This window comes from Opisthocomus hoazin, chromosome 3, assembly GCF_030867145.1.
Source record: "Opisthocomus hoazin isolate bOpiHoa1 chromosome 3, bOpiHoa1.hap1, whole genome shotgun sequence".
NCBI classification, from domain to species: domain Eukaryota; kingdom Metazoa; phylum Chordata; class Aves; order Opisthocomiformes; family Opisthocomidae; genus Opisthocomus; species Opisthocomus hoazin.
In genome coordinates, this window is record NC_134416.1 from 27,118,297 (window position 1) to 27,144,509 (window position 26,213).

Consider the following 26,213-nt stretch of genomic DNA (forward strand, 5'->3'; position numbering starts at 1 on the left):
GAACACCCTGCTGACAGCTCACTTCATTTGGAGCAGGGCTGAGACACTGTTTTGCCATTGATAAAGAACACAATCTGCAGCTAGGAATTCTTGCCCCAGTTAACTTGTCAAAATACCTTCTTTGAGGTGGACTGCGCAAGAAACATTTGGAATGATTAAAGCTATAGAGTTTAAAGTCTCAAACTGTATCATGCCCTCCATACAGTAGCAGCACAAAGCAGAAGTAAAACACTGTGTGGTGCTCTCAAGAGATGTTAGCGTTACATTAAGTCTTTACACAAGAAAATGCGTTCCAGCATAACGTTGTCTGGCAGCACAGAGCAATGAATCCCAGCGGCACACTAGCACAAAGTCAAGATTTTTAGTATTGGAATTATTAACACAAAATGAAGTACTTGCGATCCTGCTTCCACATGTTGACCTTGTGCAGCATGACAGACGTTCTGCCTGGAAGTGAACAGGCAAAAAGCTATTTTCTGATGTGACACACACGGCTTCTGACCGAGTTTCCCATAGCCTGGTATTTGCATGATGTGACTGCAGAAACCCAAAACACGTGGCAATGCTTGGGTGTGTAAAACCTGCCCCTCTCAGTCACCAACACATCAGGCTTTGGAACCTTCAGTTATGCATCTCCATCACAGCCTACAAAGTATTTTTTATATTCAAGGCAGTAAAAGATAAAGTGTTTTTATCATTAAAAAAACAATCACTAAATCCGTTATTTCGCATGTCTCCTAAGGAGTCACAGTAAAAGACACACTCCTAAAACATCGTAAAGTTATTCCACAGTCAACAGCAGGCTGCATGACTTGGATGACTTTGAACCTCATCTCTGTAGTATATGAATACAAAACTGCACAGTATTGATTTTCCAGGTCAGTTCTACCAAGTGCTGAGCATCCTGAGCCCACTCCAGAAAAGCACTTCAATACATTTTACTACTACTGTTCAGAAGTGTTCAATCCCTAGGACAAATCTAAGTCACATTATTTCTGCTTATTAAAAAGACAAGTTTTCCATTATTTATTTATTTATTTATTTTTAATTAAATCATTGCATTAGTTCAGAGCAGACAGCTCTTTAAACCTCTGTCCCCGGAAACCGCAGAAAAGAATTCCAGCAAAAAGCTAGAAGATACTTCAAATCTTTACTATGGTTAAGATTTTTTAATGTTTTAAAAATAATCAGCCAGGCACGACTGTGACTAAAAAAAAACAGCAACCAAAAATGAAAGGAAGTTTTCTATGAAGAGCGAAAAAAACCCATGTTAAAATCAACTATGGAAGTCTCAGAGTGACACCAATATTCACCCTACGTAGCCCGCAGACACGACTCGCAGCAGCAACGTTGGAGAGCGAGCTGGAGGAAGCCCACTTCTCCAGCACCACTGCAGGCTTGGCCATATTTAAGAGCTCCTCTCGCACCTCGTGGCAGCGAGCCCAACAGGCAGCGCGGGCGGGGAGTGGGCGAGTGGGCGCTACTGCTCGAGGGTGTTGGCTGGCTGGTCTGCAAGAGTGCCCGAGCCACTGTACAGCCTCAGCTTTGGTTCTTGAAGCAGCTACTCAGACTGTGCTGGCAAGCATGGAGAGACATTAATCTGAAAAACTTTCAAAGAACTTGAAAGGCTCTAGCTTCGGAGCCAAGTTAAAGGCCAGCATAACCAAGACACCAACATGGAACAAAATAAATCAAGACTCAAATGACAGATGATGCTATCACGGCTGGGTTACTTGTAACAAACAGGTTGCTTGCGATAGGCACCTGAGGTAGCTTCCCAGTCTTAAAATTGTCTCTGGCAAAACTCAGCTGGGCAAAGATAATGGCCTTTGTTTCACTGATTTTGTAGGGGGTTTTTTCCCCCCACACTACCAAGAAAATAAATACTGGTATTATTATTCTTTTGTAATTCAGAAGCATCTAAACTCTCTTGGCAATTAGAAAAAGGACAGTGTCCAACACTGCATTAGTCTAAAGCAGTACAGTCTTTGAAGGACAACGCATGCACCTCCCAAACTCTCAACCAAGTATCTGGAGAAAGCCACCTTGAAAAGCCCAGGCAGGATTTGACTGAGAAAATACAACTATCAAGACACATTTCATGCATATGACAAAAAAAAAAATCCAAACACAGAGGGAAAGCCAGGTAGCAGTCATGTGGACTTTTACAGTGGTCTGTGTTTTCTGTTCATAATTTCACTGCATTCAAACAATGGGGAAGCATACCTGGCTTAAGTATAGCTTTATTATTACTACTTTTTTAAAAAAACTTCACAGAAATCTCACTTCATTCAAATGTAAATTCATTTTTTATGTCTGGTCTGAGCTATCTTCTAGAGATTTCACAGTCCCTCAGTTAAGACACGACATACAGCTCCAAACTCACTGGGCACAGAGGAGGACTCATCTCTGGGTTACCTGGCAAAACAGCTGCCTCCATGACAAACACGGTCCTCCAACTCTTCTGGCTGAGAGCTCCACAAACTAATCTTACAATGTTGGGTTTTTTTGTGGGTTTTTTTTTTTTTCATTTTTCTGAGATTGGATAAAGGGAAGCTTTAAGGACAACACTATGCCTGCAGAAACAGTTTTGCCAATTACATTTAGATGTTGGGATACTTCAAGCTCAGTCAGGAAGAGATTATCTTGCCAGTCCTCACAGCTTGACTTCCAGTTTTGAATAAGCAAGATGAGGAACGAAAACATGAACTGAGAATTAAGAAAACAAGAGTTTCAGCATGTGCTAGATCCCCGAAATACCGTAGCTCCCAAGGCATGGATTGTTATGGGAACGTGGAGCATCACCTTCTTCAAGCAGCCCTTCTTTCCCCAGGCAAGCACAAAGCAATAGTGGTTGACATTGGTACAATCATGTTCAGGAGCCTTTCAGGATGCGTGTGCATCAAATGACAAAAAAGGGGAGCAGGCTCAGAGGATGGGAGAGCAAACTAAACAGCCGGAGCTCCTCTCAGCCTTTCGTGAGGCAATTCTTTTGGTTTTCAAGGCAATGAAGAAAAGTTTCAGGGAATGCCTCATCTCAGTATATTCAAATAAGAAGTTCAACATGTCTGTTCATTAGCAATCTAGCTAACTAAAAGTGGAAAATTGAGCTATAAATAACTCTAACTTAGGATGATTTAACTCTTGCAGCCAATCCAGAATCCAGCCCCTAGCTCTTCATAAATCGTAATGATAGCTTCAGGATTGTCTCTTTCCCCTTCAGAAAGATGTTGCCTTGTTTTTAGATTACAGAGATTACAAACCAGAAGGGGCCCATCAAGTTGATTTTACGTACAATTGTACTCTGCTCCTGTAAGAACTGGATTTGCGTCAGACCTGAACTTCCAACGATTGCAGCTTCTTGAGAAAACTCATTCTGTAGTAATTTCAGACACAGCTGCAGATGTTTTCCACATACAGCATCTGCCCATGTGTATGGGTGAAAATGTAAGCCTATTCATCTTCCATAATGCCTTTGGAGAGCAGAAGCAAAGCTTGTACATCTCCCTAGATACACACCCAGCCACTCAGCCCCTCAACAGCAGAGCGACCATAGTCATAACAACTCTTCTTCATTTATCCAACTGGCTAAGGCTCAGAAAGACCTTTGTCTCCAGTCCAGCATACCTCTTCAGTAGACACGTTAAAGCCCAGCTGTCCAAGAGGGAGCGAGTCCAAGTTGTAGTATCACATCAGAGAGGAGTTACACCCCATCCAGAGCTCCGCCTGCTAGCTCAAGGCACAACTTTACTCATTAGCTGCACAGGTAAGGATGGTCAAGGAAACAGTATAGGCATAGACACAAAGCTGTGGCAGCCTTAGTCAGAATGGCCTCTGAAAACAAAGCTCTCTAACAAACTATCTGGTTTATACTTCATCAGGTATTTGAAGTAAGGAATCCCTTAACTCCGTCAGAGCCCACTGAACCGCTAAGTGGGAACACTGTGTGTGCAGAAGACTTGCTGCCCCAGAGACTGCAGGGAACCACCTCGAACGAGTCACTTTTCTGAGTTCATTGTGGTGATCCGGTTAGGAATGGTCCAGGACTTACCCTCTGCCATGGACAGAATTTAAAATACTGAGCCAAGTTAAGAGGTCACTTGAAGCTGCAATTTGGACAGAAAATGTACTTGCTTTGAGCTGCAGATGTTCCTAAGCACCTTGTTTTAAGCGCATTGTATGAAACCCTGAAATCAGTAGTTTCATGTTAAGAGTTTTAAAGACAATTTTCCTTTCCAGAATACACCAAAATTGAAGACATCATAGTTTCAGTAAAGAAGCGGATTTTCAGTGAACCAGAAACCTTCAGCTTGGTACAACCAACCAGATACTTACAAGAACAGAAGTTGGAACAGTTTCATAAACGGAAGGGACCCTATATGGAGACTAGACAATCTTAGCAGTTCAAGTTTCAGTACGAACAGTCTGTGAACCATTAACAACATGCTACAGAGTACAGGAAACAATTCCACCCCACCTCGCCCATCCGACAAAACGCGAGTTCTCCCACTTCGCTCCCAACAGTTAACTGCTAACAGCAGCTCTGTTAGTCCTGCCGGGAATAATCTCTGTGGTGATACCGCACTACTTTCAGGTTAAGAACCATTGGCCGTGCAGTCCTTCCCCATCCCCCCCAAAATCACTCAACTGATGCTCTTAGTTCTTAAATGAGGCAATTCACTTGGAATTTTAACAGTAATTTTAGCAGTATCTTTTAAAGAAGTAATTCCATTATTTAGTTTCTTTTCTTCCACTTACAGCACAACAATGAAGAAATCTTTCAGTACTGGCCTCGAAAACTGAAACTCTGTCCTTCCCTGGTACTCAGTGATCACCAGGACAAGACTCGGGTACAAGTGGCTGCAAGACACTTGCATTTTTAACAGCTAAAATCTTGACTGGCAACCAACTTGAGTCATTTAAAGGCAGAACAAGTATGATAAGTAATAGCTGAAAGTCTGCTTAAACCACGTATTCTGATGCCTGCACTTTTCAAAAGCCTTACTCACAGGACAATCCCATGGCTAGGAACCATTAATAAGGCAGTTTGTAATGAAATACAATTCAGTTATGACACAACAGTACTAGAAGTATTTCTATAAAGTTTGAAATGTTTTTAATATGTACATTCTTTCTTAGTTAATATTAAAGTAGTGCTTTTCTCTTGCACTTTTTTCTTTAGACTTCTAAAAGAGCATCAGAAATACAGTTTTCACTCCCCTCCAAACCAATGCACAGTTGTTACCTTTGTAACAAGCACACAGGAATTCTGTACACCTTTCCCTCCCCACAGAAGAAATAAAAATATGCCATGACTATCCAATTACACATCATCACAACAAGTTTAAGTTACGCATACAAATAATTCCAGAGTACTTAGAAAAACCGAACATACTGGATTTATGAAACCATTCCATGCATTCAACAAAAAAGAAAAAAAAAAAGTTTCTTTAAATGGTGTTTTCTCTTTCTATCCAAGTACCAAAGTCTGGATTCAGTGTATCATTAAGACTAACCACTGCTTGAGTCATAGAAACATGACAGTACATAGATAACCAAGTTTCTATTTATAGACAATATGCTATACAGTTACTACCTCTTTAATGAATGTCAAAGCGAGTTTTGCTTTCTAAGACATTGAAACTGCACATTACGAAAACAGTAAGAGGTGCTGCTAAATAGGTAACAACATTTTGGGACAAAGGCTATGTATTTATATGATCCTTAGTAGTAGCAGTTAATTAGCAGGGTTCCTATGTTGTTAGCTAGTTTGTTTCTTCTTTCCAGAATGACAAACTATTCCAGAGCTAGAGCTTACTAACCCAGAAATATCAATTTTATCTTCAAGAGGAAAAAAAAAAAAAAAAAAAAAAAAAAAGGAATTTACGCAGTGAGAGCCCTTGGGGGCAGTCTCTCTCATTACATAAAATCTTGGTATTTTCTACCAAGTGGCTCGCAGCATAACACACAGACTGGAAATGGACACTTCGGACATACATTACTGACCTGAATTCACAGGGTATTCTTTTTAACTTTTACTATGACGATGACAAGTAAAATTATAATATTATTTACATGCAAAGGACTCTGCATGATTTTGCAATACCCTAGTTTTGTGTTTGCCTTAAGATACTCCTTGAAAAGCTGTACTTCATTTCTAAACTTACTTTACATGAATCTTGACAGGTATCAGTCTCAGGCATTATTCCCTTCCAGTAAATAAATCAATACTGCCAATATGCTCAATTTATTTTAACAAATCAATTTAGAGTGTCACATCTTCCTGATATACAGGGGTTAATACTCGTGCAAGTTAGTATCCATTTATTAGGAAATCTCGCCATTAGCAAGGTGCATTTTCAGTACAATTAAAACCAGCCTGCAGCATTAACTATTCTGGCCTTACAAGGCTGTTGAACTGCAGTCAAGTACAGTAAGAGTACAAGATTGTTGATCAGTACCATGTTTTACAGCTGTTAACAATTTGTTTGTGCCACAAAACCAGAAGTCAATCATTTAAAAAAAATCTTGGCTCTTCTTTACCTGGATTTACCAGGTGATGTTAATTACCATCCTCAAACAAATTTTTGTAAAGGCTATTTACAGTGTACATGGCTGAGCATGCACCTCACAGACACAAACACACCTGCCAGTCTGATACCATGTAATTACACAGTGCCTGAAAATGATAACATATCTTAAACACCATTTTAATAAACTGTTTCAAGCAGGAAATGGTCTTTATTTTACAACTGCTATACTTGCATGATTTTTTTTTTAATATAAAAACACTAACTCCTGTCCAGAAGTCTAGACACATTCTACATACTACAGGTTAAGGCAGTAAAAAAATGTGTTCCTGATAACTGGTCTTGACAATGTCAATTAAAGCTGTCTGAAGCCACTCCAGTTCTCCAACGGATCTCTGAAATCCCAAATAAATTGTGAGTGAAAAAAGTTCACTTTGCTTTCTTCAGAGTTTCAGTAATAGAGAACAGAACAGAATTGGGTATGGCAGAACAGAATCAGGTATGGTTGGTTAAAAAGTGTTACAGGAAGGGAACATTTGATTTCAATTAATTCCATAAATTGGAAAAAGTTGAAAGGATACAGTTTTAGATGGGAGTCTGAATCAACCAAGAACTGTAGGGAATGAAGGAGAAAACCAATTTTATGCACATTACTGCATTCTTAAAAATATACTGTTATCTTCAACAATTCAAGTAAGGTAATAGACATTATCAAAAATAACTTCATGAACCATACTCGTTTCAAATCACATTCTCAAACTTTTAACCCAAAGCAGTTTTATTGTGTTAACTTCATATAATAAACCATGAAGGTCTGACTGTACAAATGGTTAATGATTTGCACTTGTGATTCCTGTAACAGCTAGCAGACTTGCTAACCAACTTACTGTAAAGATATGGCAGATTATGTATTTAATCAAAGCACTTTGATTTAGGCATGAAACAAATTCATGTTTGACATTCTGTGCTTCTAATGCATCACTCGTAAGAGAGGCAAGAAACACCCACTATTGTAGAGACAATTATTTTTACAGAAAACCCTTCCTTGAAATTAACCTTTTGTCCGCAGCTGTAGATGAGAGTATAATCTGTTGTAAACAGGGCACTGTGTTGTAAAACCAGGGTTTTTTTAAGATCTCTCCCAAAAGTTGGAAAAACAGACTCTTCAGAATGTCTTTCAAATGTAGCATGTTCTGTTTGCTGTATCATAAAGTTGCTTTCCTTTGATTCCTTTTTAAAGGTGTTTGTGTTCACAGCAGTTCCGTTTTTAAAAATTGTTTGAAATTTATATAAAATTCTGTACATGTTCACAAATTATTGCATAAACAGCATAATCTTTATGACAGTATTCAGCAACACATGTCCATCTCGGAAGTTCACGTTTCCCTTCTTGCTTTTTTCTTCTTTTTAACTTGTTTGGGGGATTCCCAGCTTTCTTCAGACTTTGCTAAAAACAGAACATAACTATAGTGTTAGGACTGAGGAAGTTTACACAGAATTGACTTTTAAAAGCCTGGATACTACACTCCATATTATTACGAAGCAATTCAGAACAATCAACTAGCACGATTTTTGAAGGAGATTTATATTTACCTGCTTCTGCCAAATACTCTAACTTGAAGTGCCTCTAAACCAACATTTGCTAATTTCAACCGAGATTTTTACACCACAATACAAAGAGTGATCCACAACAAAGGTAATTCATTTTGAAAATGTATTATTTCCAGTACGGTCATTATTATTTTTTTGCTAACTGGAAATAATGTACATGTACACAATTAACATTAATCGTTCCTTTTTATCAGATTACATTGCTTTTAACCACTAAATACGTGACATGTCAGAAAAGCACTTTTAAAAAATCAACTATGTAAAGACGCGGTTACTTGGAATCTATAATCAAATAAAGAAGCACTATGCTATTTCATGCAAACAGATTGCTTTAAAACATGCTGGCTGCCAAAAGTTGTGAATCAGGTAAAGTATTTTATATGTCGAACATAAGATGTTATTTCAATTGTTGAGGCATGAATCAGTCACAAAAGCCTTCATATTTTAGAATCGGAACAAAAAGTTGTACGTTGACACATTGACTTGAAAGATTCTGTTGTTTAATATATTAAAAACAAAGGAGCCAACTAGTGCAGCTGAATGAGACTAATATTATGAAATCACCTAACCAGGAACTTCTTATGAAATGTCAGTATTTATTAATCTCATTAAAAAGTCTAACCCAAACAACTTCTTTTTTGTTTTTAAAGCAATGCCTTTCACATTCTGACTTCCCTTATAACTTTTCTGTCTTACTGGGTGAGTACTTCAGTACAAGCACTTTTGCTGAGTACAATGGAGGATACATTTTACATCTTTGGGCACAGCATACTTTTAAAAAGCAATATACCTGCAGTAGTTCGGCCTCATGTACGTGCTGTTAGGTTACAACAAAAATAAGTGCATCACCCAACACCATTCTACTCCCATATTAGCAACTCTTCTCTTCCATGATTACTACCTTTCCCGGAACCATACGGAAAAAGAAGTTAATGAGCCAAGTTGAGAATTAAAAAAAAAACCCAGTAGGTTGAAAATTGAATTGCTTGTACTTTTCTTGAAATTTCTGGTAGCTAAACATCCTGTCAACTGCTATGTTAGTACCCATCTGTTCCACTAAAGACTCACAAGTACGCCTTTGAAACAGTGTTGGCAGAACTACTTAGTCACAGCATGGAGCTCCAGTCCCGATGGTGAACAGTACGTCCAAATGTCTGTTAAGGACTGGACAAGGCCAACAGCCATTTTCAGGCATTCAAGCAGGTAAAGCCAGTTTTATCTCACAGTGAAAGCACATCTGTGAAAGTACTTCACGAAAGCTAAAATATGGCAAGATAGATAAATAAAATACGTAAGTACCTGATATGGCGCTCTAAACCCAAACCTCAAGGCAAAGCATTCTGACTACATATCCTCTGTGGGAAAAAAGTACATCCTGAATTCAGACGAATAAATTGTACTGAGAGACACTTACTCTGTGGAGGAGGCACACTGTTTTGCTTAATATTGGGACTAGAAACATCTGTCTCTTGCAGCATCTGTGGCACTTGGGAAGCGACCTTGCCAGAATCGCTCTCTGATACAATTACAGATGGCTCAGTAGAAACAGCAAGCAAAGGAGCCTCCTCAGGCTATTTGAAAAAGAGAAAAAAGTTTCCAACAGTTTATTAATTCATACAACAGTAAAACACTTACACTGTGTTATTTTGGCAGTATAGTTAGCAGCTGCTGGAAAGATGGCATTGAAAAACTATGCCAATATTAAAATCCTTCAAAATTCTAATTCAAGGCTCCAAGACTATGACTGCCATCTAGTGCCAAAACTTATAGCTGCATACAAGCAAAAACAAACCACACAAATGAATTCTTAAAATACATGGCATGCAAAGAAAGAGAGAGCAATCTACAAATCACTAAGATCTAAATACTCTAGAACACATATTCAGGAGAGATGCAAGACAGCAACACATATGCATTTGGTTGCAAGGAAAACAGGCCAGCTGCATAGGTCCAAATATGCAACTCAAAAACCAAAATAAACTTCTGTAATATTTAGAAAGCATCTGCAGTCATTCCCATCAGCTGCTCCAAACGCTATGTATGCTTACACTAGAATAACAGGTATTTGTGAGAGCAGTCAGAAAGTATTTCAGTGGAAACTACTGTAGGAATAACTGCCAAATAAAAGATATTCCTAGTATTTTCCAGTTACACAGTCTATTTTGAAGGTTCCCACTACAGAAATAAGATGTAACTGTAGCTTACTGCATAGCACTTGCTGGAACTAAAGTACAGCAAAACAGAAGTCAAAATGCAAAAAAACATTTTGACATTCCAATAGGAAAGGAAGAACATAAATATAAAATCCCAGAGCAGGTGACCTACTGACAAGAAGCTTCAAACAAGACTATTAGGAAACAGTGCCTCAGTCAAGCAATAAACCCCAAACTTCAGTATGTTATTAAGAAGTCATGGCTGCAAGTTGTGCCACAACAGCAGGATCTGGAACTATCACAACAAAACAGTGAAGTCTACATCCAGCCCTTGATGTGGATGTACACAGATCCTACATTATAATCACCAGTTTCTACTGTTTCCATCACTGTGATGTAAGCATCTCAAAAATTTAGTCAGAACATACAAGAGAGCAAAGAGATACACTTTTTTACATTTGTTTTTAATCATATCCTACTGAGCAAGAAGTTAAACAGCTTTAATTAAAAAAACTCAACACATGAATTTAGAGGTAGCAGTTCTCAGCTTTTACGAATAAAGGAGTTTGCCCTTACACATCAACTGAAACAAGTTCTTTAATAACTAAATTGCAGTATTTTGCTTAATCTACTGAAATTATGGTAATCTGGTGTTTTTTTTTTAAATCGATTATGCTGATAAAACGAACTCTCACCCTACAGGATTTCCAAGCTTGGCCAATTCTAATGCGTCTAATGGTTACCAATCATCAGCCACAAACACGTGAACTCTAACAACATGGATGTGGCCTCTGAAACAGGAGGAGGACTTAAAGCTCCTAGTTGTGCAACATAACTGATTCAGGTCACTGGTATCACAGTTTTGTTAGGACGGAGTCACTCTCCACTTGCAGGTAAAGCAACTCCATTAAGATTTAAATAGCATACAGCTGTCTCAGGTTGACTAACAAACATGTTGGAGCTTGAATGTTAAAGCATTCAGGATTACTGCAAATGTAACTATACAGGTATATATAGCATTATCTGGACATTTTTCCAAATACCATACTTCTGTTTGAATTTTGGATGAGGGGAAGTGGATATGATACCAAAAATTAAGAATTTGGAACTACTCTTCGCTAGGATATTCTGTGTTAACGAATTAGTTCGGAAAGGAAAGCTGAAACAATGAATAAAGCCTATTTGATGAAGTTATATGCATGATTCTACAATTTACTAATGAAGTGGTGACTTGTGAAACTGTTAGAAATTAAGGATTTCCAAAGATATCTCTTCATTTAAAACCTATGCCTGCTGACAAAATGCCACAGGTTCCCACACAACCCAGTGTATAATTTGGGAAAAGTCACCAGAAGCATTCAACATTCAGCTGTGTCTGGTCTTTATGAGGATATTCTGGATAATAACTTATTTGCACTCTAGTATCAGTTCATTTTCTCTCATATTTAGTTCTCATGTTTTGGAGCATTTGCTGAAGATTAGATTGCCTACCTTGGAAATTTCAGTCATCCACTTCACACATCAGTCACAGACTGTTTCTAAAACTTTTTGGAACAGCCAAGAAGGCATCTTTGAATATGCGAAATTACAATTAAGCCGAGTCTGATGGCAGGAAGACTTGATAAAGGCTGATAGACCATTGTCAGACACAACAGTTCACAAGTTGCCCTTTATGAAGTCCAGTTAACTTCCAAGGAATGTTGTTAGTAACAGTTTTGTTTGTCCTTTGCCCCTCCCCCAAGTTTACTACAGACTCTGTGTCTTGTTTCACAAAATCACCACTAACACAGCCATATAAGGCACATACATGAACAGATCAAATTTAAGATTCAAGAGTAACAAGAGCACTCTAGCCTCCAAAAAATAGTGCCCAGCGTAGCTCTACATCAGAGCTGATGCCAACAAGTCACCTAGGAAGTCTGGTACTGTTTTCAACACTAAACAATTGAGCAAAGTCCCCTGAAACTGGGCTGATATTTTGGCAGTGCTGGCACTTCATGAGAAAAAATAAAATATCTAACTGCAGATCAAAAGAATCATTACATGCAGCTGAAAAGTGTTTCTCAAATCAATTTAGATTTCTAAGTAGCAAAGGCTAGCCTTTTAGGATGCACTGGTACAACTCTTTCTACACATCAAAAACCCGACCCTGATGTCACAATCCAAATACAAGTTTTCTGTCTACACATTTTCAACTTTGGCCTCCAACACAAACCAACGTACTTGCTTTTCAGTTTTTTTTAAACACACATTACCAGCAATAAAGCCACTTGCACATACACGCACATGTCTGTTTTTTCAGACATAGCTTCAAAATCACCCACAAAACCAACTTTGCAATAGTCAGATATAATAGGCAGCTGTTGCTAACCTTGAATAAAGGTTGAGCTGAACCTAAACTAAATAATTACAGTACAAGCTCTACTTCAATGTTGAGAATAAGCTGAAAGTATATCTGAATGTGCTTTTCAAGGCACATATTCTCAATAAACATTCTCTGTACTTTTTCTTTGGTGACCTGCGGCCTCTTGTAAAAGACTCCATTCTAATATTTTCACTTCAATCTTAAGACCTTGTTATCTTTATCAAACAAATGCTTACCAATTACAAAGTAAAATTCAGTATCCTGACAGATATTCTGCCATACCAAACTGCTGTCTCACTGGTATTGTTCATGCTTTATGGAATACAAACCAAATACCACTAGAAATACTAAATACTTTACTTCTTCCTATAATGTGATGCTTGTAGGGTAACAGTATCTAAAAAAATCTGCTAGTTGGAAAAAGATTAAATTGAGCTTGTATTCTCTAGAATATTTATTTCAACTGTGAGCTGAAGCAAGCAGTTTGTGAATTGGTTCAAATAAAAACTTTTCTTCTTCAGTCCCTAAAAATCAAATTAAAACTGCATTTAAGTCAGAATACAGTAAGCTAGTAACATTTCATTCTGTTGCAATGAAACAGTAGAATACACTATCAGTCTTGTGCCCAAACCTATCAGTTTTTTGGTTTCCAGGTTTCAAAGTTGTAAACTATTGCTTGAATATTCAAACAAGAAAATAACTTGATATTCATGAAAGTGACTACTGATTTAGAAGACACTGCTTTACAGATCAGACATCCTTTTGAAAACTTGTAATTGACCTATACCTAAAATTCAACCTCTCAATCACCTTTATATTCATCAACATATAGCCTGAAGCAGTATTCTTGCTGTAACCTTACCTACACAAATTAATGTTTCAATGGATTTTGAGCACTTCCAAATCAAAACTGTAACATAAATCCAATTTTGTATCCGTACCTTAGCCGGTTCACTAGTACTTATGGTCTTCAGAGAAAAAGCTATTTCCTGCTGTGGCTGAACTTTTGAGGTATCCTCCTGAAATTCCTCTCCAGCTTCTCTATCCATTTCTTCAGTGTCCTACAAAAGGGGAGTCGGGGCATGGAGTTGAGGGGGGGGGGGGGGGTGGAAGAAAAAAAAAAAAAAAAAAAGAGCCTGTGTTTGCAGTACAGTTCTGACTCTTCTTCCCGGTACATCAGTTTTGTTGCCATAATCAGCTTCTATAACTAAGGAAATCTGTCTAAAACAAATGAAAGTATTAGCCTATGCTAACACTCAGAATATACAGAGCAACATAATACATAAATACCCATAGAACTCAGTAAAGCCCAGAAAGTAGTACTCTTCATGCAGTTTGCTAACAAAGATCCCAATCTCTGAACGAGCTGCACTTCACACTCCTGTGAAATTACAAGGCTGTGAAATTAACTGAAGTTACTCTAAAAATTTTGCAAAAGTATCATTATGAGACTTCACTGCTCTCAGTTCTGTGCTTTGTTACAAGTAAAATGTTTTTAAATACAAGCTCTCCATATTAACCTGTACAGTCTTCTATCATTTATTAAGCTTTAATAGTATTTTTGCAATCCAATTTAATCTGCCATGATGCCTGTAAAACAAACCTCTCGGTACAGAAACTGAAAATATATTCAAAGTATCCAAGAGCCTCAAGCTTTACTCCAGTAGTGGAAAGTTTTCATTTTACATGAGGAATTAAAGTAGTAACATTTGCTTATAGCACCAACAGAATCCTGTGGTTGTGAACACTAAATAGAACAAAGGTCTCCAGCTTTCAGCTGTAAGTACCTTCTTGAAACACTGTTCTTCACTTTTTCCCCTGGAACCTTGTAAAAATGCAGTTACAGTCTGAGTCTGTTGATTCTTCACATATATCGCCTTACATCTAGCTCTGGTAGTTTCTACTGCCTTGACAAACACTGAAGCCAAGAAATATGAGTGTGAATACTTAAGTATCATCAATGAGAAAGATGACACTGTTTGAATGAACATGTTCAGTTCCCAGAGGATAAATATACAAGTTTTAAGTGAGTATGAAAAAGGACTGGCAAGTTAAATTACTGAAATGCTATAACATGGAGAAGTTACCCGTGATGTATTAGCAGTTCTGTCTGCTTCTATCAACCAACCACCCCCTTCCCAATTTTCCAGTAAAATTTAATACAGAGAAATTCTCATCTTTAAACTGATGATCTCATAGACCAATGGACTGAACGAAAAAGTAACAAAATCAGAATGGTTGGAGACTGATGGGTAGAATAAATACATCTGCTTATGTTAATATAGACAGTAGGATTCCATCTGACATATACAACTTAAAATGCAGCTGCCTGGCAATGGAAAAATAATTTCAGAATGCACCCACTAACCTGAAGATCCATGCAATACATCCACAAACACGTTAACCATAACCCACTAATCTTAACTTACACCTAGAGTCACTGCAGATACCAGAACACGACAGATTTCAACTACAAAAAAGCTGCATTCCTAATGCCCTCAGCTTGAATTTGCCTCAAAAGAAACACTGCAAATTGACACAAGTATCCATCTCCACAGAGACAATGGTAAAAGAATTCTATGCAATAGCAATTTAATCTTCTAAAATTGTTTTAATAAAATCTCAGACTGAAAACACTATAATCATAAAAAACAAGTTCAAAGCAAGAATGACTGAAGTAATGCTTTCCCTCGCTCTCCAATGCACCTAGTCAGATTCAACTGAGCATTCAATATTTTGTAAAGAATGTAAATTATGAATGGCTGTCACTACAAGCAGAAGCAGGATGTATTCTGAGCATGAGCTATTAAAAGCTTTTTCCTATTAGTAAAGTACTTGTTTTCATCTATTGAAACATGATTCATTTGCCAAGTGAAGTGCAATCTGCTTTTGCTATTTTTACAACAAATCTGTTTCAATGTAATTCTTCAAAAGCTATTTAAGTAACACAGAAAACTCCAACCATCCTCAGTTTACAAATAATACTTATTTCACTGATATCTGACTCACAGAGTCGCTCCACCTACTGCGTTCGAGGCATTGATACTTACTATTTCCCATAAATGAAGCTACAACAGTACTTCAGAAAACCACTATGTTCTCGTAGAATTGTACTTTAAGACAGCCTAAAAGAAAGTGTCAATTTCCCACTGAGGCAGCTGTCTTTCAAAGGACAGGAGGAGAAGGCTTCCCATGCAGAGGAAAGTTCCTGCTGGAAGCATCCCTACAGTACAGAATCCCAATTTGACAGGAAATAAATAATTCAGAATAACTGCTTTCCATAAATCCAGCAAAACTACGTTGTATTCACAAGTCAAATACTGAATCATTCAAATTGAAGGACATACTAATAAAAGAAAGGTTACTTTAACTCTTGAGAAACAACAGTAGGAGGCAAGCAGCCTCACAGTCACAGGCCCTGGTTCTCATGGGGGACTTCAACCACCCTGACATCAGCTGGGAAGACCATACATCTAGGCAGGCGCAATCCAGGAGGTTCCTACAGAGCATCGATGATAACTTTCTGATGCAAGTGGTGGAGGAACCAACAAGGAAAGGCGCGCTGCTGGACCTCGTGTTAACAAACAAGGAGGGACTGGTGGAGGATGTGAAGGTTGGAGGTGGACTCGGCTGCAGTGACCATGAAATGGTCGAGTTCAGGATCCTGCGTGGAGGAAGCAGGGCGATAAGCAGGATCAAAACCCTGGAACTCAGGAGGGCTGACTTTGGCCTCTTCAAGGAGCTACTGGGAGGAATCCCGTGGGCCAGGGCTCTCGAAGGAAGGGGGGTCCAGGAGTGCTGGTCGCTCTTTAAACAACACTTCTTCCATGCACAGGAGCAATGCATCCCCCTGAGAAAGAAATCGAGCAAAGGAGGCAGGAGACCTGCATGGTTAAACAAGGAGCTTCTAGCGGAGATCAGCCAGAAGAGAAAGGTCCATGGAATGTGGAAAGAGGGGCAGGCCACTTGGGAAGAGTACAGAAATATGGTCAGAGCATGCAGGGATGCGACGAGGAAGGCCAAGGCCCACCTGGAATTGAAGCTGGCAAGGGATGTCAAAAACAACAACAAGGGCTTCTTCAACTACATCAGCAGCAAAAGGAAGGCTAGGGACAACGTGGGGCCGCTGCTGAATGAGGCGGGTGTCCTGGTGACGGAGGATGCAGGGAAGGCAGAGCTACTGAATGCCTTCTTTGCTTCAGTCTTCAGTGCTAAGACTGGCCCTCAGGAATCCCAAGCCCCGGAGGTAAAAGAAGAAGCCTACAAAGAGGACGACTTTCCCTTGGTTGAGGAGGACTGTGTGAGGGATCGCTTAAGCAATCTGGACGTCCACAAATCCATGGGCCCCGATGGAATGCACCCACGAGTGCTGAGGGAGCTAGCGGATGTCATTGCTGAGCCACTCTCCATCATCTTTGAGAGGTCCTGGAGTACAGGAGAGGTGACCGAGGACTGGAGAAAGGCCAATGTCACTCCAATCTTCAAAAAGGGCAAGAAGGAGGACCCAGGGAACTACAGGCCGGTCAGCCTCACCTCCATCCCGGGAAAGGTGATGGAGCAGCTTATCCTGGAGGCCATCATGAAGCAAGTGGAAGAAAAGAAGGTTATCAGGAGTAGTCAGCATGGATTCACCAAAAGGAAATCATGCCTGACCAATCTGATAGCTTTCTACGATGACATGACTGGCTGGGTAGACGAAGGGAGAGCCGTGGATGTTGTCTACCTTGACTTCAGCAAGGCTTTCGACACAGTCTCCCATGATATCCTCCTAGGGAAGCTGAGGAAGTGTGGGCTGGATGAGTGGTCGGTGAAGTGGATAGAGAACTGGCTGAATGGCAGAACTCAGAGGGTTGTCATCAGCGGTGCTGAGTCTAGTTGGAGGCTGGTGACAAGTGGTGTCCCCCAGGGGTCAGTACTGGGCCCAGCCTTGTTTAACTTCTTCATCAACGACCTGGATGAAGAGTTAGAATGTACCCTCAGCAACCAAACTGACAACACCAAACTGGGAGGTGTGGTAGATACACCAGAAGGCTGTGCTGCCATTCAGCGTGACCTGGATAGGCTGGAAAGCTGGGCAGAGGAACCTGATGAGGTTCAACAAGGGCAAGTGCAGGGTCCTGCACCTGGGGAGTACTGTGTCCAGTTCTGGGCTCCCCAGTTCAAGAAAGATGAAGAGCTACTGGAGAGAGTCCAGCGGAGGGCTACGAGGATGGTGAGGGGACTGGAACATCTCCCCTACGAGGAGAGGTTGAGGGAACTGGGCTTGTTCAGCCTGAGGAAGAGAAGGCTGCGAGGGGACCTTATAAATGCCTACAAATATCTGAAGGGTGGGTGTCAGGAGGATGGGGCCAAGCTCTTTTCAGTGGTGCCCAGTGACAGGACAAGGGGCAATGGGCACAAACTGAGGCACAGGAAGTTCCGTCTGAACATGAGGAAGAACTTCTTCCCTCTGAGGGTGACGGAGCCCTGGCACAGGCTGCCCAGGGAGGTTGTGGAGTCTCCTTCTCTGGAGATATTCAAGACCCGCCTGGACAAGGTCCTGTGCAGCCTGCTGTAGGTGACCCTGCTTCGGCAGGAGGGTTGGACTAGATGACCCACAGAGGTCCCTTCCAACCCCTACTATTCTGTGATTCTGTAATACCACAAGGAAATTAATTTCTCCAAAAAAATTTTTGCTTAAGTTACTAATATATAAAAATAAAGTGATTTTGTGAATTACTCACAAACTGCCTTTCAAACTATCCAGATTTTGTTCCATTTACCTGTGCAGGAGAGTTAGCTTCTTCACCCTGCTTCTTCTTTTTCTTCTTCTTTTTCTTGGATTTCCCACTTGTAGAACTCTGAAGAATTGGCTCTGCTTTTTCTCTTTCATTATCTGAAGGCTTCATATGGGACTATAAGATATTTAACATTTTAAATGACAATGACACATGCTTTCTATAGACTAAACACAAATTAATAGCTATAAGGAATGTAATTGCATGTAAAAGTATAAAGGAACACAATCTCATCTGTGCAGTTCATTTTAGGAAGACCACATTCCTTACACGCTATCTGGAAATGCAGGTGCAGGCATTGGGAATGAAAAAGGCAGAGCAGCACCTTGTACTGGCAGCATTAAAATGCTGTTTTTCATACAAAGAAATAAATATTGTTAAGAAGTATTTATGAAAAAAGATCTAAATCCTCTCTTAGTCTATGACGATAAGGTAATCCTTACATTATGGTCAGAGACTAAGATTTGACATGGAGCTAAGTGGCTTTTATTTTCTCAGTAACAACATTCAGCATTTTCCTCTTCTGTGTACTCATTAAAAACAATTGTGCTACCCTTACAGTGTAAAAGAATTAAGAGATTACCTTTATCACTACCCTTCAGTTACTTTAAGAAATGGCAGTGGTCAGGGCAAAGTCTTGGAGCTAAAGAGAAAATACCACCTTTTACCTTCTGAACATCAGATATCTCTTCAGGTTGAGGAACAGAAGCAACTTTTTCTTCATCTACCCAGTTTCCCCACTCCTCTGCTGGTGCATTCCAATCAGAGCTGGGATCAGCTGAAGAAAGTCCATCTACAAAGATTAAAAAGATGTTCAGGAATGTCTCCTTACTTTACAGGTGCTCTTTACAGTTTAAATATGAAAACAAAAAATTTAAAAAAATCTTCAAAAAAATTCTATGCATAAAACCACTTCTTGATATCAAGACATAAACATTCATTTCCTGTATTTAAAAAAAATGTAAAGATTTAATGATAGGTGGAAGACTTTTGTATAGCCATAAACATTCTACACCCAGAAATGTGAATAAATTATGCTTTTGATAATACACAAAACTGACCACTTCCAAATGATTAACTGAAGTGTTTTTCCCTTAAACCAGATAAAAGACAAAAGGTAAATTTCACAACGATCTGGTATTAGAGCAGTCATGCCAAAACTAGTGCAATCAAGGACTGCATCAATCCATTCCACTTTTGCAGTCATTAAACAAGAAGCTGTGCTTAAGGTAAAATACAGGGCAGCTTTTCTGGTCAACTTCTTGACTAATTTTTCAGGTCAATGACCTAACAAGAGGAACTAAATTGTTTTTCTTAAACATTCTTAGATCTGACTAAATAAAGATACCAATTACAAGGCAGTTCAAAAAGTGAATTTATGGCTGAAAGCTTTCTTCACAGGAACAGTTTCACTGGTAAATATTTAGGAATGGATGTAACTTTATTATACTACAACACTGTTCAGTGAAAGATTGTGGTAAGAGCTATTAGTATATTTTAGAATTGGCAGAGAGGGGAAAGGGGGGAGTAAACATCAATTTCACTATAATTCCCAAGTAATTTCACTGATTTTATCCTGCATATGCTTTCTATACACATAAGAACTTCCTAATGCTTGCTATATGAGAAAGTAAATTAGATTACACATTGTGTTTTCAGTAAGGTACAAACATGTAAAAGGAAACTCTGACTCAAATACAATCTGCTAAATACCTACAGTGTTTTGCAGACTTGCAGTAGATTTTTCTCACCATTTGAACATTAAGACTGGTCTAACTGATTACCAAGACTTTCTAGCAAAGGCCAGAATTACCTTAAAATGCATGAGCTCTCTTTCACTTCTGAGTTTCAATAGCCAAATACTTTTTCTAAAAATTAATCATTTTCTGTTATCACTCATCAAAATACTTCTTGCTGCTGTGTTCAAACTGTCAATTAGCCTTACAGAAGTGAAACATTCCAGGTTTTTCTTCAGATGCTCACAACTAGCTCATACAAGTAGCTAATATAAGTAACTACACTTTAAAGTAACATTAATTACAAAATTTGTTATTGAACATTTTAGAGGAACATACTTAACCCAGACCATTCGTCATCAACAGGGGGTTGAGCATGACTTAAATCCCACTGAAAATCGGAAGTACCAGCCTGAGAAACTGACTCGCTGTTGGTTCCTGAAATGGAATAAATAAAATTGTACTTGTAAGTTAACAAGCTTCACAAGATTTCTTGGGTAAAGAAATTCCAGTCAAAGTAGGAAAGGGAGATAGAAGGCTCAAAGCAAAAAGTCTGATTCTAAGGACTGCACAGGACAAGAAAACTACAAGGCTCTTGAAATGAGATACATTCAGAAAACAAGGGAACTGAAGAAGTACGACAAAAATAAGTCAGGAGAAGAACATGGAAAAAAGAGATAAGAAGGGTGAATAACAGCAGTCTCCAAGGCTTACAGCAGCTTCCTGAAACTGAAAAATACAACAACAAGCCGTGTGGTGTGGTTGACATGCTGGAGGGAAGGGATACCATTCAGAGGGACCTTGACAGGCTGGAGAGGTGGGCCTGTGTGAACCGCATGAAGTTCAACAAGGCGAAGTGCAAGGTTCTGCTCGTGGGTTGTGTCAATCCCAAACACAAGTACAGGCTGGGCGGAGAGTGGCTCAAGTGGCCCTGAGGAGAAGGACTTGGGGGGTGCTGGTGGATGAGCAACTCAACATGGGCTGGCCACGTGCACTTGCAGCCCAGAAAGCCAACCATAACCTGGCTGCATCAAGAGAAGCGTGGCCAGCAGGTTGAGGGAGGTGATTCTGCCCCTTTACTCTGCTCTCTTGAGACCCCACCTGGAGTACTGCATCCAGCTCTGGAGCCCCCAACATAAGAAGGACATGGATGTGTTGGAGCGGGTCCAGAGCAGGACGTAACATCACATCATTATAACATCATATAAGATGATGTTAACATAACATCATTATTTTAAGAAAATAAGGCATCAGCAAATAAAAGAATTTTAGAAAAAAATAAACCCCAAAAAACTAAATTGTGAGACTGAGTAGTACTTTATGATAAGACTTACTTTTGAAAAGAAGTTTAAATAGGACCATAGCTACCTGAGTGTCTGTTTTATCAACACCACTGCAAAAGATAGCTCAGATGACAGGAACCTTGACATGTTCTCATTTTTTGCGAGCCAGTCACAAGTCAGAAGCAACTATTTAGTGTGGTCCCTTTGTATTAAAACATTGCTGGCTAATGTGCATCAAAGATACTTCACTGTCTCACTCTACTCTCTCAATTAAAGTTGGAACAGTGGTATTGCACATGAATCTCAGATCAGTCTGTTGTCCTACTTTATTAACTCAACTTTCTTACGTTTTACCCTAGAGTCTGAACTTGAATTCATGTGGCTCCCCTTGTTATTTTACTAAAACTCCCTGTACAGTCAAGACTCTGTTTTTCCTTTAAGACAAAGTTTCTGTACATTTTCATTAAGTGAACTGTTCTTTGGAAAGGCTGATAATTAGACCTTGGCATTTATAACTTCTTTATTATTCTGGCTCAGATGTGCACAGAGAATGAAGCACTCAGTGTCCTACAGCTCACATGAGCTCGAGTTCCACAGTTAAAAGACTGTAAACTGCAATGTAAGTAAACATAGCCTAAGTGCATAAGCACTTGGCCAGCTACTTCCTGAAAGCAAATAGCCATGCCAAGCTCATTCGACAATAGGAGTCAGCAAGGAAGAGCAGAAAATCTGACATACAATCCCTTTAATGTATAACAAATCACTGTAGCACTTACGTCAGTAGTTTAACACACAAGATTTATTATGAAGCCAGGTTTGCACTCTATAGCAATTTTACCCTTCCAAACAAGAAAACCCTCAGCTCAGCTTTCCCACCCGTCGTGCAGAGAAAAGACTCATGACTTCAAATCCTTCCTATGGAACTTATTTTGAAAGTAGTGCTTCAGTTCCTTGAAGGAAAAAACACCCCAACCACCAAATCATACACCTCCCAAAAAATCAGGATAAATAGACTTTCCTACGAAGTAATCTTCAGATCTCCAACTTGAGACACAGCAATACTGAGCAATCTCTGATGCCCATTATTTAGACTCAACACACAAACAGGAAGGCTAAATAAGAAATATCACCTTCTTACTGATCTAGCTTTTGGCTATCAATTTAAAACAGTTACTTTATTGCACAATTTGAGCATAACAAAAAGCTTTCTAGGCTTTCATAAAATGTGTCTTCTACTTGTGTACAGCTACCAGTACTACTTTCAAATAACAATGAGAAAGATGCATATTACTAACACTTGGCAAACTATTTCCACCTGGTGAGGTAGAAGAGAGTGGAAAAATCTTTGGAAGGGCATACATACCAGAAACTCCAGGAGTTAATCCAAATGAAGAGAAAGAAGTAGAATTCTGTTCGGAGGTATTAATCCTCGCATCCACATTCCAAGCAGCTGTGGGGGAAGGGGGAGGGGGGGCAAAGAAAAGGAAAAAAAGAACTTCACACTGCTGGCAATATTGAAAACGTTAGCTATTTAACCATGAATAGGGTCAGAAAAACAGCAGAACTTCCAGCCATGTTAACATTTCAAACAGCTGAGGACATTATTTTGCTTATTATGTGAGACAATCAGCACTGATAGAGATGTGACTGTATGAACACTCAGCTTGAAGCAATTTTCTAGCTTTCCAACATCATCTTCCCTCTACAGCCTTTTCTGTATATAACTTCTCACAAAGGAAAAGTAAATTGTGTTTTGAGCCCCAAACTATTCTTCTTCTTCCTATTACTGCACTCCTCTAAGTTATTGAAAACATATTTACTGACTCTGTAGATGAAACCTAGCTTGGAACAAATTGTATATATGTTAAAGAACAGAACCAAGTCCGGAACAACTTTTGACAAATGAGAGATACTGATTACAAATTAAGATATACTTGACTGTTAAGCGTAAGGTAGAAAATAAGAAGAAATAATCAGTGGTACTAGTGTGTCAAAAGAAACATCTGGTTAGAATTATACTTCTTTAGTTGGAGGGGCGGGCACTCATAACTGGACAGAGTATTCCAGATGTGGTCCAAGCAGTGGATAATCACTATCCCCCATCTACTGACTCCTGTTAACACAGCCCAGGATACTGTTGGTGGCTTTTGCTGCTGGGGCCTATAGCTAGCTCACGTCCAGCTTGGTGTGCACCAGGACCCCATATCCACACAGCTGCTCTCCAGACAGTCAGTCCCAAGCCAGGGGTGCTTCCTACCCAGGTGCAAAACTTCACATTTGCCCTCATTGAGCTTCCTCTGGTTCCTGTTGGCCCTCTTCTCCAGCTGGTTTACGTCCCTCTGGATGGCACACCTGATCTGGACTGTATCAGCTGGTTCCCCCCTCTCCACTCAAGTTTGGTGTAATCTGGGAATCTGATTATTTGTCATTCGACACTCTATTGCCTCCTCCAGGTCGTTTATGAGAGGGAACTTTATAAATGCTTAGAAATATCTGAAGGGTGGGTGTCAGGAGGATGGGGCCAGACTCTTTTCAGTGGTGCTCGGCAACAGGACAAGGGGCAACGAGCACAAACTGAAGCACAGGAAGTTCCGTTTGAACATGAGGAAGAACTTCTTCCCTCTGAGGGTGACGGAGCACTGGAACAGGCTGCCCAGAGAGGCTGTGGAGTCTCCTTCTCTGGAGATATTCAAGACCCGCCTGGACAAGGTCCTGTGCGGCCTGCTCTGGGTGACCTTGCTTCAGCAGGGGGGTTGGACTAGATGACCCACAGAGGTCCCTTCCAGCACCTAACATTCTACGATTCTGTGATTCGGATTTACAAAGATGATAAACAGGACAGCTCTAAGTACAGAGCCCTGTGACATCCCCCTCATTACCAGCCTTCAGGTATAGTACGACTCACTCACTACCTTTGAGCCTGATCAGTTTTTCAACCATGCTAACTTGGATACAACAATACTGTTGGAGACAGTGTTGAAAGCACTGCTAAAGTCACCATAAAAGACGTTCACTGCTCTCCCCTCACCACAAAACTAGTTATTTTACCAGAAGCATATCAGCCTGGTCAGGCATGATGTTATTTATTCTGGGTAACAAAACCAACAACAAGCTGGCCACAGTCACTAAGGAATACCCTTTTAAGAATATATAGCAGAATCTAACTAACTGGAATATGAAAACAGGCCTTTGCCTCTACTTGGCAACAGTAAAGCCTTCAATAGATATAGCAAGTCTGACCTCAGACACCACATTTCAAGATATGAGACACAAATAAAAAGGGTTTAGACTAAAGCAACACTGCTGACTACAGAGAATGCTGCTTTCCAGAAGAGACTAGAATCACTAAGACAGAACAGTGGGAAGGAGCATATTACAGCATCTACTAATAAGTAGAAGGTTGTTGTACACAGAGAAGCAAAGAATTCTCCTCTCCATTCTTACTGACAGTACAAGTGACAAAGGCTAAAAAATGTACCGGAGAAGACTAAACCCAACTTCTAATGGAAAAAAAAGTGTTAACACTAAATGTCACGAGAGCTGAACAATCTTCATGCCTGGAGCCTAAACAAACACCTGCCAAAACCAAACACAGTTGATGTGATCATGTTGGATCAACAGAACAGACTTACGACCTGGGTTCTAAGATATTCTTTAAAAAAAAAGAAGCTACACTTCAAAATGACTTTGTAATCACTTTCAGAATTTTAGGAAAGTGACGTAAAAAAAAGCTGATTCCTTCACAGAAATAATTTTGTTTCTGATAAACTCCAAAACCTCAGTTAAACCGTAAACAGACACATAGCTGTTAAGCCATCAGAACTTACAGTAAACAGAAACTGCTTAGTTCACATTTCACTAGTCCACTCCAAGATATTCTTTTTAATATATAAACATAAAGCTACTGAAGAGATTCACTACTAAAAAAATACTTATGTAAAAGTGTTTAAGTGAAGGAAGTTTTCCCTGGAATAGCTCACCAATAGGAGTGAACAAGGAACGCTCTTTCCAGGGCCTGCCCACCAGGGTTACGCCCCAGTCCTTTCCATTCCCATTAGCATCTCCAGTGTCCTGGCTCCAAGCTGGTGTCTCAGTCTTCCTCTTCCCAGCTGTAGCTGAAGGAACAGATGTCCACTTCTCCTCCCCTACACCAATCTGTGAGGAGATTTTTACAGACTTCTCATTCCAACTTCCTCCATTTACTGTATGGCTTTCACTCAGCCCTGGAGAAACTTAAACACAAGCATAATGAAAGCATTATGTAAAACAAGAATTGGATGATGAATTAAAATATTACTTATATGCACATATACTTAACAATAAAAAAGTACAAATGAACAGCCGCTTTGCTATGCCAGTGTGACACAGAAGAGCTGCTGCTCTGTCTCAGCTGATTTTCCAGTTCAGCTGATATGCACCATCTGTCTACTAACTTGAAGAGTAAGGAAAAAACAGCACCAAACCGCACACTTCTTCCTCTGTCCCTTGCTTTACAGGGCTGATATCTTGGTGAACCAGTGCCTCTAGATTTAAGAAAAAAAAAAGTGGTGGGGGGTGCTCCCAACACCGCCAGGTAATTTCTCTTATAGAGTATGGTGATGATTTGTGGAAAGCCCAGTGCACTAAATGGAGAATAATTCCTGTGCCATAACAGCCTACAGCAGTTCTCTAAGCAGGAAGTAGAAGAAACGACCACGGATTAGAAAATGCTTCCTAAACACTATACAGACGATAGAGTCCACTAAAGTTAGAGGAAAA

General features: G+C 39.6%; 1 protein-coding gene across 1 annotated transcript in view; it reads right to left on the bottom strand.

Moving 5' to 3' along the window:
- Positions 1-5,093: 5,093 nt before the first annotated feature.
- The window catches only part of MTDH (metadherin), a 36,100-nt gene continuing 14,980 nt past the window's right edge, over positions 5,094-26,213 (bottom strand). The window contains exons 6-13 of the mRNA XM_075415814.1: positions 25,436-25,687; positions 22,819-22,905; positions 20,512-20,610; positions 19,105-19,229; positions 18,422-18,553; positions 13,601-13,720; positions 9,556-9,712; positions 5,094-7,977 (exon numbers count right to left, since the gene is read on the bottom strand). Coding sequence (XP_075271929.1) covers positions 7,907-7,977; positions 9,556-9,712; positions 13,601-13,720; positions 18,422-18,553; positions 19,105-19,229; positions 20,512-20,610; positions 22,819-22,905; positions 25,436-25,687 — 1,043 coding nt within the window. The 3' untranslated portion in view covers positions 5,094-7,906. The remainder of the gene's footprint in view (positions 7,978-9,555; positions 9,713-13,600; positions 13,721-18,421; positions 18,554-19,104; positions 19,230-20,511; positions 20,611-22,818; positions 22,906-25,435; positions 25,688-26,213) is intronic.